This window comes from Colobus angolensis, unplaced genomic scaffold (genome assembly GCF_000951035.1).
Source record: "Colobus angolensis palliatus isolate OR3802 unplaced genomic scaffold, Cang.pa_1.0 Scaffold324, whole genome shotgun sequence".
Lineage (NCBI taxonomy): Eukaryota > Metazoa > Chordata > Mammalia > Primates > Cercopithecidae > Colobus > Colobus angolensis.
Genome location: NW_012116533.1, coordinates 219,157 through 235,913, shown reverse-complemented (window position 1 = coordinate 235,913; position 16,757 = coordinate 219,157). Strand labels below are relative to the sequence as shown.

General features: G+C 35.5%; 1 protein-coding gene across 2 annotated transcripts in view; it reads right to left on the bottom strand.

Moving 5' to 3' along the window:
• COL4A5 (collagen, type IV, alpha 5) overlaps nt 1–16,757 on the bottom strand; it is a 304,873-nt gene that overhangs the window by 151,003 nt on the left and 137,113 nt on the right. For both annotated transcript variants that reach the window (XM_011951663.1, XM_011951664.1), the window contains exons 3-9: nt 14,477–14,566; nt 9,721–9,765; nt 5,267–5,311; nt 5,119–5,181; nt 2,523–2,576; nt 2,152–2,178; nt 351–431 (exon numbers count right to left, since the gene is read on the bottom strand). In XM_011951663.1, the coding sequence (XP_011807053.1) occupies nt 351–431; nt 2,152–2,178; nt 2,523–2,576; nt 5,119–5,181; nt 5,267–5,311; nt 9,721–9,765; nt 14,477–14,566 (405 nt within the window). The remainder of the gene's footprint in view (nt 1–350; nt 432–2,151; nt 2,179–2,522; nt 2,577–5,118; nt 5,182–5,266; nt 5,312–9,720; nt 9,766–14,476; nt 14,567–16,757) is intronic.

Sequence of the window (16,757 nt, the reverse complement as noted above, 5' to 3'; positions counted from 1 at the left end):
ATTTTAATATATTCAATGGGACACCCATACTTTTTATTTTTAATTAGGTCTTTTGTAAATGTACAAAAGACCCTACTGCTCTCCACAGTACAAGAATAAGAATATAGAACCTTATTTCTGCTGCCAATCCCCAAAAAACTGGATAGAAAAGCAAAAGAATGAAGCAGATGTTGTTAAAATTCTCCCGGGTCCAGATTGCTTTTATTTTCAGGTAGAAAGTACATGTAATGTCTAGTAAACATCTGATGATAATTTTTACGACAAAAACAGAGAGTACTAAAGGTTGAGGGATTGTTGTAATCTTCTGGTTTAATCAATATAGCAAAAAAAGAAAATCACTGGATACTTACTTGTATTCCAGGAGGACCTGGATATCCTGGATTACCCTTTGGTCCTGGCAGCGATGACGTAATTATACTACCTGGTTCACCCTAAAAGAAGCCATCAATGGAAGTTCTAAGACACAGTTATTATACATGAAAACCAGCAAACCACAAAAATGATCTGAAGATTCAATTTGTAACAGAGATGTACTAAAAGATTAGGCCATCTCAGTAATAAAAAACCTTTAAAGGAAAATGAGGAAGCGGCCAGAGTACACTGAAGATCAGTAGATTTATTAAGAGTGTAGTACCTTCAGTTACTCATAAAAAATACATAGTAAATATTAAGTATTTGCCAACAACTGTGGTAGGTTCTGGGTAATCAGTATTGGAGAAGATAAACAAGGCCTCTGTTCTCATAAAGCTAACAATATAATGGGAAAATACAGACCCTAATATGTAAAAATATAAGATGACAACATCAAGGGCTGTGAATATTAAGGGCTATGAAGAAAAATATGTGGTACAATAATTGAAAAAAAACTAGTGGAGAAAATTACTTTAGTTTGGGTAGTCAAAGAAGGGCAATCTGTGAAGGTAACATTCAGGTTGAGACTTGAAGGATAATGAGTCATTCAGGTAAAGACAGGAGGAAGAATATTAGGCAAAGTAAACCATATACACGAAAGACCCCAAAAGCAAAACATTTGGCACATCCCAATAACTAAATGCAGACTGATGTGGTCAGTGAGCTAAGGGATAAGTTTAGTGGTTTAAGATAAGGCTGTCAATGTAGGCAAGGACCAGAGCATGCAGTTCTTACAAACAAACTATGGACTTTACCTTAGATACACAGTAGAAAGTCCTTGAAGATTTATAAGCAGGGAGATTAAATTATCAATTAACACTTTAAAAATATCATTCTTGGTTGCTTTGTAAAGAATAAAACAGAAGGGGAGGTAAGGATGGAACAGTAGTGAAAAAAAGAGACTAGGTAAGAGGTTATTGCAGTCATCCAGATGAGACATTATGACTAACGTGGTAATAGTGGAAATGAAGAAAAGTGAATGAATTTAAGATGCCTTTTACAGGCACACTTAGTGTTTAGTGATGGAATTGAATGAGGAGGTGTGTGAAAGAATGGAAAATATAAATATTACCTTCTGGATTTTGAGATCATGTAAAAGTGTACATAACATATAGAGATGAAAATCTGAGATACGAGGAGCCAGAGGGAGGAGCAGGTTTATTTTGTGGGTGGGTTTACTTGGAACATGTGGAGATGTCAGAGAGGCTGATGAATACACATAGCTAACTCAGAAGAAAAGTCTGATTTGGTATTCAGTAACTAGATAGTAATCAATAATATGGGCATTAGTAATATTTCTGGGCATTGCATGGAAGAAGGAGTACAGACTGTGACCTGATGCTTGATGGGCATAAAAGAATGAGCTTACATAAAAGACTGCAGAATAACCAGAGGTGCAGAAGAAAAATCAGGAAAGGACAGTGTAACAGAAGCCAGGGGAAAAAATAATTCTACAGAGAGTAGGTGGTCAACTGTATCAAAGTGTAAGAAGATGAAGACTTAAAGTGTCAGAAAAGAAACTCAAGTCTGATATACACATTTTCAAGTGTATCAGCATATACAAGGTACTTAAAGCCATGGGAACACAGGAGACTACTTAAGGAGAGCTTGTAAGTTTACACCTGCACAACTTCTAAAACATCAATTTTAAGACAGAAGTTTGAGTCATTATCCTATTGAAGTTGCGGGCTATCCTAATATTTTATTCAAAACATTCGTTCCCCAGGATGAGATGCTTACCTTCATACCTGGGATCCCAGGGGGTCCCTATTGTTAAAAAGAAAAAGGATTATTTTATATGTATGAGAGAGAAACAAGTCCATTACAGAATGCTTTCTAAATAGAGTATAAACTGAGTAGACTGCTGTAACGTCATTTCTGAATAGGATATGTCTTAGGATACTTAGAGGTGACATTTATATACATATAAAATTCTTGCTTTTGCCCAGCAGAAAGCTGTATTACCAACTTCTTTTTGAAACATTTTCCTCTAGTTTATTACTTTAAAATGTGTTACTTTGTTCCACATGAATGCACTGGGCTTTCTCACTACATGTCTGCTTCTTTTGTTAATTCCTGTGTTCACCATAATCCCAAATTTTATAACTTACTGGAGGACCCTGTAAACCAGGAAAACCGGGACTGCCTGGAAATCCACGTTCTCCCTAGAAGGAGTTAAAAATAAAGAGCATGGAGGAACAAGAAACAAAGAATAACTATACCATCAAGATATAACTTCTTGAAAAGATTTCTGTAAAAGCCATTTTGAAACATGCCAGATTGCCAAAAAGTTCATTAGCCTTCACTTTCCAATTACTTCAATACCAACTATCCATATCAATTCAACTTTTATCCCAATTCATCCATCCCAATCAGAAGCAAAGAAAAAAAATCATCTACCTCAGTTCTTTTCTTCCAACAAAGACATTTTGAGACAATCATGCCACAAATTCCTATTATCACATTTAATAGTTAATGATCTGCCCCAATTTCCTGCCCACGTGTTATATAGATTCTTACTCTAACTGCTCTATTGCATTTTTCTTTCATCGTAAACTATTTCAAATTATTTTTGTAAAGGGGAAAAGATGGTAAGAAAGAAGGCTATTAATATCACCAAGAGGACAATAATAGCAATAGTTCTAGCAATTGCAGGTCATTATGTTTTCTAGGCACCCAGTACTAATATGGACACTTGGTTTAGAAAACAAAAGCTGAAATTGTTGAAGAACACCAAAGCAACCTCATTTCAAATACCTATATGCCATGGTAATCCTAGAAACAACTTCATCAGAAGGTTTGAAAGAATAAAATTACTACTGTTGTGTGTCTTTGTGAGTCCAATACCCTTCTCTCCACCTTGTTGCACATGGGAAAAGTAGGTCCCGAGAGAAAGGAAGTGGCCTACACATCAAGTTTAAAAGAGAGAAAAAGAAAAAAACCTATACATGGTGGCTCCAACTTTAAAATTCATTCTTTTACTTACGTAGTAAGAAATATAAGAAAAGCATTCAGACTTAAAATATGCATAATAAAACAATTTAATTTGTTTAAAGTTTGTTACTCACATAATTGGAAGCCTGAAACACAAGTTAATCAATGCTCCCTTTAATCATATAGCACACTGTCCTGATTATAGATACATTGGGCCTTCAAATTTGAAACTTTGGCTAGTAGTCTGTTTGTTGCTTAAAGCACACTGGCAAAAATAAATAAGTAAATAAAAATAAACAAATAACCAGACAAGGCACAAAAATTTAGTCCAATTTAACATGAAATGTATGAGGTAAACTAACTCCACATTGGTCTTATCACTTTAAGGTTGCCCTAGCTAAAATGAAGAACACGATTGGTCCTCACAAATCCCAAATTTAAAAAATTATTGACAAGGGTTACATTGACCTGAAGAAATATTGGAGATGAAAAGAACTGTACTGCCTCAAGTATATAGTACAGTAATTATCACAAAATATGGCCATTGTAATGAAAAATAGTTTGTTCAAGTTATTTTAAAAATATGCCCTATATAAAATCTGACATATGCCATTAGTTAGAAAGATCTGGCCAGGCGCAGTGGCTTACACCTGGAATCCCAGCACTTTGAGAGGTCAAGGCGGGTGGATCAAGAGGTCAGGAGTTCGAGACTAGCCTGACCAACATAGTGAAACCCCATCTCTACTAAAAATACCAAAAAAATTAGCTGGGCATTGTGGCACGTGCCTGTAATCCCAGCTGCTCAGAAAGCTGAGGCAGGAGAATCACTTGAATCCGGGAGGCAGAGGTTGCAGTGAGCCAAGATCATGCCATTGCACTCCAGCATAGGCAACAGAGCAAGACTCCGTCCCAAAAAACAAAACAAGACAAAACAAAGAAAGAAGGATCCAAGGTATTTTATGAATAGTTTTACAGAATATTATGCGAAAAATAGAAAATACCAAAAGAAAATACAGAGAATAACAATATATTGCATTAATCTAAAGGAAAAGGAGAAAGGGGAGGGAATAAGAATTGGCTATAATATGTAAGCTTACAAGAAGAGCAAAATTTCCTCATTTTTTCTTGCTATCTATTACTTTATATTCAATCCAACAGTTGACTAAAGAGAAGAAACATTGGATCAGAAAAAAAAAAAAATGTTTGCCGTATCTAAAGTTAGGGTTATTTAAAATTGTTAAACGTATCATCTTGGCCAATGAAGAAGTTTCAGGTTTCATACTGACGGTTTATAGTAAAAATGGATGTGCTGTATTACATATAATTTTTTAAGATTTTTCTTAAGGAAGTTATTCGGTGTGTTAAAAAATCTTAAAAATGTGAAATATTTGAAAACATAAATTGTACCTAGGTTTTTAATAATGGCAAAGCAAATGAATGACATTCAGAAGTGTTACTTTCAACAACTGATATAATATTTGAAACATATATGTCCTAATTCTGTTTTAATTGTCATCCTACTTTATGCTAAAGCCCAAAAAGGATTTGGTAAGTAATCTTCAACCCAATGCAACATCCCACCTAATTATAAATGTTTAATGAAATTATTGATAGTTCAATATATAGAAAATTATAATCAGAGCATACTTTATGTAATATCCTAGACCTGAAGCCACTATATCCCTTCTTCTACATTCTTCATGTTGATTTCTTTAGGTTTTTAAGTTAATTATTGTCAAGTATACTACCTAAGATTAAGTGGATGGATCTCACCTTGGTTCCATTGCATCCAGGAATACCTTGAGGTCCTGGGGCCCCATCATGGCCTGGCATTCCCTTTGAAAAGCAACATAACACATGTATAATATGTCTTAGATTACTTTTCAAGAGGTTTCAAACTAAAAAGTGAAATGCTACTTACAGGAAGACCTGGTGTCCCTGGAAATCCAGGAAGTCCAGGAGGACCCTATAAGAAGAAATAAAATCCTTAAACTAAATGACAACCAATAACAATAAAATAATATCCTACCTAAGGATATTATGAAAATTATTTTAGAATAGATTTGGAAAAAATGTGTCTCACTATTTATTACCACTCATTGTTCTTTGAAACATTAGAGAAAAATCTCTTATATGTGTTTAAAAGTCTCTTTTATTGAAAACTATAAAAGAAATTTCAATTCGACGGAGCATTGTCTTCACTGCACTTATTAGGAGCAGACAAATTCATGGATGAAATGTCTCTTCTAACGGATAAAGATCTCCCAGGTTTGTGATGAAAAATTAATTCAGCAGGGGATAGGGGAGTAGCAAATACATTGCCCCTGAAGCCATTAATAGTGATCACCCCCAAAATTCTTAAATTTCTCTGTCATGATTGGCAAAAATACAAGTTTGACAATATTCTCTGTAGGAGAGGCTACGGTGAAAAAGTATTCTCATATACTGCTAATGAAGATTCAAACGCTGTGGAGGGAAATTTGGAAATATCTAGCAAAGTTACCTATGCATTTGCCTTTTGACCTAGCATTTCACTTCTAAGAATCTATCCTGAAGATACCCTAGAAATTATGAAACAAAATATGAGAAACAAAGTTAACAACTGCAGCATTCTTACAGCTAAAGTTTAGAAACAATCATATAACCAGTTATAGTTAAAATTAGAAACAACTTGATATGGTTTGGCTGTGTCCCCAACGAAATCTCATCTTGAATTGTAGCTCCCATAATTCCCCCATGTTGTGGGAGGGACCGGGTGGGAGATAATTGAATCATGAGGGTAGTTTCCCCATACTGTTCTTGTGGTAGTAAGTCTCACAAAATCTGATGGTTTTATAAGGCGTTTCCCCTTTTGCTTGGCTCTTATTTTCTCTTGCCTGCTGCCATGTATGATGTCCCTTTGCTCTTCTTTCATCTTCTGCCATGATTGTGAGGCCTCCTGAGCCATGTGGAACTGTTAGTCCATTAAACTTCTTTCCTTTATAAATTACCTAGTCTTGGGTATGTCTTTATAAGCAGTGTGAGAACAGACTAACACACAACTCAAATGACCACCAACAGGAACATGACTAAATAAATTATGGCACATTCACATCATGTAAAACTATGATTACTGTGTAAAAACTAATGATTACCTCTCAAAGGAAGATTAAAACACTAGGGAAATGGCAAGAAAGAAAGGGAAGCATCTCTGACTACACCTTGTCTTATAAAACCACATAGACGTTTTAAATAATTTAAAAATTTTTTAAAAGGTAAAAAAGGAAATCATTAAAAATGAAAAATAAATCGGATCCAGTATACCTATGTTTCAAGTTGTTGACAAAACCATACAGAGAAAAGAATTACTTCAAGTGCCTTTCATCAAACGTGGTGTCTTGACTGTAATTCTTTAGCAAAACTGGTCAATTCAAATGGGAAAAACCCAGCAAAGAAATAATTAATGGTTCTCAAGAATCCTATTATCACTATTAAAATTTAAATTGTTATTTTGTTAAGTTATACATTGTTATTTTGAAGCATATTGTAGGAAATAGGCATATTGTAGGAAAAAGCAAATAAGAAATTACATTTATGTTATTAGGAATGAACATTTTCACCTCAACAGAGAGAGAGATGAGGGGGAGAGATAATAAGTATATAAAACCTTTCTTAATTTTAAATTGCAATTGGAAGTAATAATATGAACTCATGTTAATTTTTCTCTTAAAAATACATATTTCCACTGAGAAGACATTGAAACAGTGACAAATCCAGTAGCAATACAAACCCGTAACATTCGGACTGTGGTATCTAACTCACATTTTTCACTAAAAAGAACCTGGAATCAGAGATATGGCCCATTTCAGATCTAAAGGGAAAATGCAAAGGATGAGCCTGAAAGAGCTTGCTGTGCCAAAAAGCAAGAAGTTATCAAAGATCAGTGGAGTTTTCTGAAAAGACCACAGGACAGGAGTCAACTTTAAAAGGTTTTCACAGGCAAAAGATGGGACAAACTGGCCTTCAAAAAAATGACTACAATTGATTGAAACACACAAATTCCATGTGCATATGATGAAAACAAAAATTCAAAGAACTTTCCTTGATGACCACTTGAAGTTTCTGGTGTAGCAACTCATTGCCTTATTAGAATTCCAGTTAATAAATGAATGATTAATAGAATTTTAAAAATCAGCATCTTGCAAGTCTGAACAAAATAATGACCATCCATGGGTGCCAAATCATTAGTGTAAGTTGACAGGGAAATTTTTGATGGCAGAATCAGGCTAATGTTATCTGAGAATACTGATCAAACCTAACATCCGAAAAAAAAAGAAAAAAAAAAGAATAGCCTGATATTCACGCTGTTATTCAATAGTTAAGTTCACAACACTACCTATAAAGTATACTTTTTCCTATTTTCTTTAATGTTATTGCAGTATGATTTACATACAGCAAAATATACCAATCTTAAGTGTACAATTCTGTACCCTCAGAAAGTTCTTTAGTGCCTCTTCCAAGGCAACCTGAAATTTGCAAGAAATATGGGGGACAGAGGAACAATTTAAATGACATCATGAAGAAACAAATCAGCCAAATCCAGAATGTGGAATGCAGTACAATGACCCAGTTTTTCTAATGGCATAATAAAACAAGTTTAATAAACAGCAATCCAAAGCAATACATGGAACTTGCTTGGGTCATAAGTTGAATAAACCATTATAAAAGGACATCTTTCAGACAACTGAGGAAAACTGAATGTGGACTGAACGTCAGAGTATTGAAAAACTATTCCTAATGTTTAAAGGTATGATGATGGTTTAGTTGTTATGTGGTTGTTAGTTAGAGGGGCATGCTGAAGTTTTCATTGGTAGAATGAATGATGCAAGGGATTTACCTTAAAATATTCCAAAAAATAAAGTGGTAAGGTATATGTTAAACAAAACTATCAAAATGTTGTTAATTTTTGAAGCTGGGTGATGAGTTCACGGGGGGTCATTATACTATATGCTCTGTACATTTGTATATTTTTATCAGTTTCCACAATAATGTCTCCAAAATTCTGCATGTCAAGAATTGCCTGTGAGCTGACACCTGAGGATGCAGAAACTATCAGGCCACCTATTCCCAAGAACTGGAGTTCTAGTTGAGGGACATGGAGTATCCAAGCAATCTCAAACACCTGCAATGAGAACTGAGAAAACAGCCAATTCTTTTTAGTCTAAATAGTGCGTAGAATATAGAACATAGTTAATGTTAACTATAGGGATATTAAAAATTATTTTTATTATTATAAAGGGCTTTAATAGTATATTGATATCAATTTTTACAGAAAAATAAAGAATTATGTCTGCTGAAATAAACTAAGGGTTTTGAGTTTCTTCCCTGCTTTGCCAGTACCCTACCCATATCAGTCATAACGTGCACATAAGGCAAGCTACATGCTTTTAAGAAGTATATAGCAAATATAATATTTTTAATGTTTGTAAAATGTATACATCTATTAAATTTCTGAAGATCAAATGGTTATCTTTGTCACACATGTAAACATGCTATGTCACCAACTACGTATTTTATTTTCAAATTAGGGAGCTTCATCAATCTATGAACACAGTATTTCAGAGCTACAAAGGACCTTGGAGATTGTTCTGTTTAGCTCTCTAATTTAACAAATGAAGAAGCTGAGGTTCAGAAAAGCTAAATGTGATTTTTTAAAAGCCAGTACTATTTTTTAAACTACAGTTTCCTCTAAGTTGTAAAATACACGGTAAGACATATGTCAACTTAAAAGCTTTTGAGAAAAAATTATACTAAATGTACATTTCAATTTTGAGATGCATCCTTACTTTTCAGAGCCTCAAGACTTGAAAAGTCACGCACGTTAGATTTGAAGAAATGCAGTATTCCAAAATAGTTATTCTTTCATATGGTGGTTTAAACTAAACTTATTCTCTTCTAGATACACAAAAGAATGATAATGTTTATACATGGTACACTAGGAGGACATACACTCTGAGGTAACCAGCCTCCTGGACCTAGGCTGAGATAATCACACTAGTTAGGAAGTTCTGGTTTAAACCAACTATATGATACAGATTTTTAATTAAATGACAAACTTTAGAATTTAGGACTTTCATAATTCTCAACCATAAGCTACTTTAAAATCATTTTATATTAAATAGACATATATATATACACACATATATATATATAATAGCTATCAAAATACTAAAGAAGGGTTATAGACATATATCAACTCTTAAATTTAATTTTTTAAAGACTGTATTTATCTTCCTGCCTTTTAATATGGGTCTTTTCCAACTGTCTCATAATATTTCATTGTTCTTTATCTGTTTCCACCAACAAAGTATTTGATATAGAGAAAATACTACTTACTCTGATTCCTTTTGGTCCTGGTGGCCCTGGAATTCCATCATCACCCTGAAAAATGCGATATTTTTAGTTTTTTTCCTTCAAAAAAGTCCTCAAATAACTAATTTTCAATTATAAAATAGGAGATTTAAACTACTGTAAACATCTGTGAAAGTTAGTGAAAAACTTATACACCCAAGAAGAAGCAATTACTATTGAGACTGAAAGCATTGAGGTAAATTGTATGACCCCAAATAAGAAAGGCCTTTATTTCCTAAGAAGGAAATTGCTGACATATGAATGAAACTTTATACCTATAAAGTTAATTATGAACCATACAAGAAAACAAAGATAAAATATTGATATAGTCATTCCCTAAATAATTTATTTATAAACAAAATAGGAGCTGAAAATCTGGTCAGTTCCCACATTATGTTAATCTGCTTGCCATGCTGGTATAATGAGCATCATCTCTGAGCCCAAATATGTGCTGTTCTTGAATCTGCTGTTTTTAAACCTCTGCTTTGTTTTATAATGCACTTTGTATTGGCATAGTTTAAGAACGATTTAAAAAGAACCATAAACTTTCCTCTCTAGCTGTCAGTTCCATGCAAAAGAACCTACCCATGTGTGTATGTTAATATATGTACCCATTTCTAGTCACAACCGCATTACTGAGAATTGAGTCTTACCTCACTGAGTTTTCATTAACTATTTTCTTTAAAAAATCGGAATTAAAAAACCTAATTCTGCTCCAAGGAAAAGGAACTTTTAATAGCAAAAAATTGAAACCTACCTAAATGATTATCAATAGGGGACTAACTTAATAATTTATGGTTTATATGTACAATGTTAAGTTATGGTTTATATATACAATGAAATACAATGCACTTATACAAAATGAGGAGGTTCTGTATATATTGATAATATGATGTCTACAATGTATATTAAATTAAAAACAAAGGTCAAACCGTGTGTTCAATGTGCTACTATTTTACAAACAAAGGTTGTTAAAGTGTGTGTGCATAACTCAGGGACTAATGGACACAGGTAAAAAGGAGAACTTTCATTGTATACCCTCTTAATTTATTTTGAATGACATGAACATACTGCCTATCAAAAATTAACTAAATTTGACTTTTTTAGAATAAAAAAGCCTTTGGAAAATTACGAGTGTACAGATTAAAGAATAATCCTACAAGTTTTTTGACTTAGTATATATGATAACATACACATGTACCAGAATACCCAATCACATAAAGGGTATAAATTCAGCTGTTCGGGGAAACATGGAGTCATACTGGACATAGAAGCACACAATGCTTCAAATTCAGAATCTTGAAAGTTTAGAAAGCAGTTTACCTTCTCTCTTTTCAGATAATTGAAATGAAATCACAGAAAAAGATTGGACTGCTTTCTAAACTTAACCTACATACAAGCACACCTTTATAAATGATCATGTTATTGTAGAATAGTCCTAGTTAATACTAAATTATTTCAAAGGAGTTCTAATTTAGGTAACTTATTTTAATTGAACACAAATCTTTATTAAAGCTGCCATCTCTCAGCAAGCATGGGGTGCAAGAAACCCAGTCCCTAATCCCAAGTAAACTCAGATACAAGAAATGTAAATTTTCCTGTAGCTTAACTTAATTCTCTTCCAAAATGCCTATTTCTATAACATGGCTGAAGTTTAATCTCAGTCCATTGGAGTTGCCACCTCATTTTCACAAGATCGTGTCTAAGTTTTGGTAACTTAACTAGTTTCAATATGTTGAGGAGTGCGATGGTCTAGTCCAAGCTGGTATTCATTGAGTTGTTCCATGCCAATAGGATGCATGGATTGCTGCCGAGTTAGTGCTCAATTCCATCCACTTGACTCTTTCAGATATCTCTGATACTTCTGTGCTACTCCTGGGTGCACAAGAATCATTCTGTTGCTCTTGCTCTTGATGTGCCATTAGAGACAGGAAATTCAGTTGAGTAGTTCATCTACCAAAACTGTATGCAGACATTTAGGGTCCTGCTGTTTTCTAAGTACTAAAGTTCTACTTGGGAAATTTAGCACAGGTCCCTTCTGCTCTTAAATCTAACAAAACTACCTGATGTACTGCTATCCTCCCAGAGATTATGACCAACATTCTCCCAAAATCTAAGCTCTGATTATAGTTAAGTGTTAAAAAGTATTCATGCATTTAAATTAATTTTCTCCCTTTATTGGAAAGACTACTTGGTGAGTATCCATTTGATTTCCTTAATACTCTAACAACATGATGTACCAACATTATATAAAATAATACAATTAAGAAAAAGGGTTTTAAGCCAGTTTTCCTTTCCAGGCAAATGATCAGAAGTAGCCCTTTCATATATCAATTCACCAGTCTACTTAATACAGATGGAAAAAGGCACTCAGCCAAAAGAGTCATTTAAAAAAAAACCCAGAAAATTATCTGAGTCTTAAGTTCACTATTGTCTCTTCCAATTCCATATCTTAATATGCACATTGAGATGCTATTCTTGCTCATGATATAAGACAGACTGCCCATACGGCAGTCAATGGACAGAGTCCCCACAACTGATAGGTTGAGACTACCTCCAGATCCATGAGCTGATCCATGGGGCTGGAGGGTAGGGATCTAACCTCTCTTCCCTTTCTCCCACAGACTAACCTTGTGACTTCCAGCTTACTATGCCTGTCCCATGTAGTTTACATGACTCTGATTTTGACAAACTAATGTATATGTCACCTTATCGCTGAACCCTGCAGATAAACATCTGATTGCTGTGCTGCTGACTATTAAGAATGGACGCTTCTCTAAACACGGACCATTTTAGTACTTTAGGTACCCTAACTTTATTACATTGAACCTGATAGATTGCAACAATTGTCTCTGATACCACAGGAACAAAATACCTCCTCGGATGTCAATTCACTCCTGTCCCATATGGTAGTAATTGAATTATCTGGGAAAAGGGACATATGATCTGCCATTGGAGCCATTTTGGCCTCGATGATGGTGGCAATTTATTTCTCTATTCCTGCCTCCACCTTACAAAAATATTTCAATTTCACTCAAATACTCTGCCCACCAGGAGGGACTTCTGGCTGGTTGATCCCCATGGTAACCAATGATTCTTACATTCCCAGAACTGTGTGCACTCTTCTTGGGATATTATTTCTTTTGTAAAAATCAGGCCTTCAACATTCCTACCAATGTAACATACGTAATAGGACATTGATAAGAGATACTCAAATATTCAAAACAGTCCCTCTCGTTAAGCATAAAACATTACATAAAACAAAATGAGAACTCCAAAACTAGATAGACTCTGGTTATTCAGGAGAATTGCCAACTGGCATTACCTATGGTCTACTCATGGGAATACTCCAGACAACTTTTCTCACTGTCAGCGTCACTCAATTAGAAAAGGTTGTTCACAACCTGGCTTTGACCCTCACTGAGGTCATTAATGACACTACTTCAGCTTTGGAAACAAAGCAGACTAGCCTCAACTCCTTGGCCCACGTAGTGTTAGCTAACCATAAAGCCCTTAACTGCCTGCTGGCCAATTGTGAGGGGTCTCTGTGATTGCCAGCACCTCATATTGCACCTAGATCCATGAAAACTGGCAAGGCAAAGTAGAATAGTCCATCATAAGACTTAAGAAAAAAGCCTCCTGGCTCTCTAACATAGATCAAGTGGGCTATGGGACATCTATTATTGGTTTGGCAATAGCTGGGGCTCATGCTTACATGCAGTTCTCCAAGCAGGCCTGATCATCCTGCTTAGAATATCATGACCATAATCTACTGTGGCCTCAGACATTATCCTGTTTTTGACAGAGTCCTTTAAAGCCCAACCCATTCAGGTCCATGATGGGGCAGCTTATGTTTCTCACTCAGGTCCTGAAAAATCAAGGTATGGAATTGGGAATATGGTTCTTGTCTAAACACCTATGACTGTTTGGGTCCAACCAAAGTCCTCTTGGTAAGCCTCATAAGGGACAGCTACTCTCCACATAGCAGACTTGGTGCACAGCTAATGCACTGCAATCTCTGAAGTGAGTATCAGCCAAAGATTCAGGCTCCCATGGCTGGCTGTGCTCAACCGCATTTCTGCATTTAAAAGCCTCTTTTGGTGGAGACCTTCTTATGGGAGGAGAAAGAAACCATAAAAATACTTTTTCTGCACTCTGACTCAGTACTTTTCCACTCCTAGCTCTTCTCCTTCTCCCACCCTGCCCCTGGGTCCATACAACTGCAGGAGCTTTTCGTTCTGAGCTCCCTTAGCAGTCAAATGATTTCCAACATCTGTGCTGATCCATCTGACCTTTGCTGTTGCTACACCATGGGGACAAATAGAACAGTGGGGGAGTCAGCACTTTCTCCAGTTAAACTTTCCGCTTATAATATTGCAGTAAGTGAGTAAAGGTTTGACTGTTACTTTCATTTTGGCTTCTTGTCTTAATCAGCTACTCTAACAACTGGCAGTTCAGCTCTCTCCAGCTCAGTTAAGCTCTTGACAGAACTTAATTTTGGTGAAGGCAGTCAATAACTACATAAAATCAACAGCATCTTCCAAAAGCATCTGAATATGGCAGTAATATTGAGTTTTTAAACAAAATACAATAAAGTACAGACTGTCTGTCATTCCATTGTTTCATTTACATATTAGTTTCTGGCTACAATTCAGTAACTCTTTAGTTGATGTGACACCTAGTCCCACATTTAAGATGACTTAATTCATCTGGCATTACTGGTTGGCAACATGATACATACCTTTTGTCCCCGAGGCCCTGGAGGCCCTTCTGGACCTGGAAATCCAGGTAATCCTGGGTGTCCTTCCAAACCTGGAAACCCTCTCTCTCCCTGAAATTAAATGAGAATGAAAGGTAAGGTCATTTGTGAATTTTCAAGCACAGGCATAGTTGAGATTCAAAAAGATCACATGACTATCTAGACAGAACTAACTTAATTTAATTATGTAAATTCACAGTATCTACTAACATGAGAAAACCTCTTAAGATGTGAGGGGGGAAAACAAATCCATAAACCGTCTGGAAATTATATCATATATGGTAATCTCTTTCTTTCTTGTAAAAAGCATATCAGAAATGAAATGAGATTTAAACATACTGACATCAAGAGTTTAACAGGGAAGATAGCAATAAATCTAGGAAACTAGATCTGTAAGGGTTACATTAAATAAGTATGGAGCAGGGAAGGGTAAAAGGAAACCATCAGACAAGTTCCCAGGCTTGAAATTAACTAGTAAAAAACCTTCAGAACATCAAAACTTTCATCACTTTTTCTAATTGTAAAATTAATACTAAGAAGGAATACACATTCACTGTAGAAAACAAAAGTATATAGAAAACACCACCATTAATTCCTTTACTCAGAATAATTACCTGAATTATGACTCAGGTTTGAGTTCTAACTGCAGCCTTTATCATCACCAGGACAGGAGGACTGCCTGTCTACCAGTGAGGACCCACCACATCTTATCAGCACCTTTACAGTAGGGTTGCCTGATGTGAATATCTGTACAGCCAGAAAGGTGGGGTAGCAGAGCCAGCATGTGTACTAATGGTATTTAGATTAACATATTAGGGTTAGGTAATCTGCATACAGCCAATCCTAGTAAGGGTGTAAACTCCAACACTAGGGGATCCAGTTACACAAAGATAATTCATCATTATGAAGTTTAAGAACACCGAAAGCTCACAGTTTCATGGCACATGCTCCCAACTACGGGGCTACAAGTAGTTCCTCTACTTTCCTAAGGCTTGAAGGCTGTCTCTGGTCAGACCTCATTCTGGGAACCCTCTTAACAGATCCTACCCACAGTGACAGCCTGGACAGCACCTGAGAAAGAGAAAGCACCCATATCTACTAGGTGACTGACTAATGGGCCATTGAACACACATATCTCTAGAGGTTAAGGTACAGCAGACTTTTATTTATACCTGAAAATGTGTGTGTGTGTGTTTTGTAAGTACTAAGTTTAGTCTAAAAACCTTAGATGATTTTGTGCTGAATAATTCAATAATCATCCTATAATAAATATAAGTACTTTGAAAAGACTGCTTCTGGTCAGTTTCCACTAGACGAAAACATTCCTGTATTTTTGACAATAATTATTGCTGACATATTACTACATTTCTTATTTTCTAGACACATATCCCTTTGTTGTTTTAATTAGTGATTAAATTATGATAATCTAGTATTCATTAACCTCAACACAACTGTTTTTAAGGAAATAAAACAAGTGGAAGAAATTAAAAGTTTTAAAATTTTCAGAGCTAGATTCCCTCAAATTATTACTGGCAGAGCTAGTAGTAGAAATCTGATCACAAGTTACAGTCAGAAAGAAAGTACAAAGGAAAAAAATTTAGTTACAGTAGATTTTCACGAAAGGAAAACAGGTACATTTTGGGATCCCAGCTGGTATTTAGAGCATATCTCTGCCAAAACTGGAGGATAATACTTGAAGAAAGCCATGTTTTCCCAGAAGCAAAACTGCTATCGCGCCTACAGATAAGAGAGGAATAAGCTAAAAATTTTAAGTGGAGGTGCTAAAAAGCTTAATTTTGTTGATATTAATAAAACCATATACCTATAAATGATATATCCTGAAATCTCCTTGCACTACAGTCAAATAATATCATGGTCTATCTAGCAGAGTGAGCAATATTATAGTAAAGAAAAGAGAAGGGCAACCACCAGACACTAGCAAAAGGAATTCAAAGATCAATACCAGAGCCTTTGAAAGGTACAAAGGTTACTGGGGGGCGGAGCAAGATGGCCAAGTAGGAACAGCTCCAGTCTCCAACTCCCAGCGCGAGCAACACAGGAGACCTGTGATTTCTGCATTTTCAACTGAGGTACTGGGGTCATCTCACTCGGGAGTGCTGGACAATCGATGCTGGTCAGCTGTTGCAGCCTGACCAGCGAGAGCTGAAGCAGGGCGAGGCATCGCCTCACCTGGGAAGCGCAAGGGAGAAGGGAATCCCTTTTCCTAGCCAGGGGAACTGAGACACACAACACCTGGAAAATC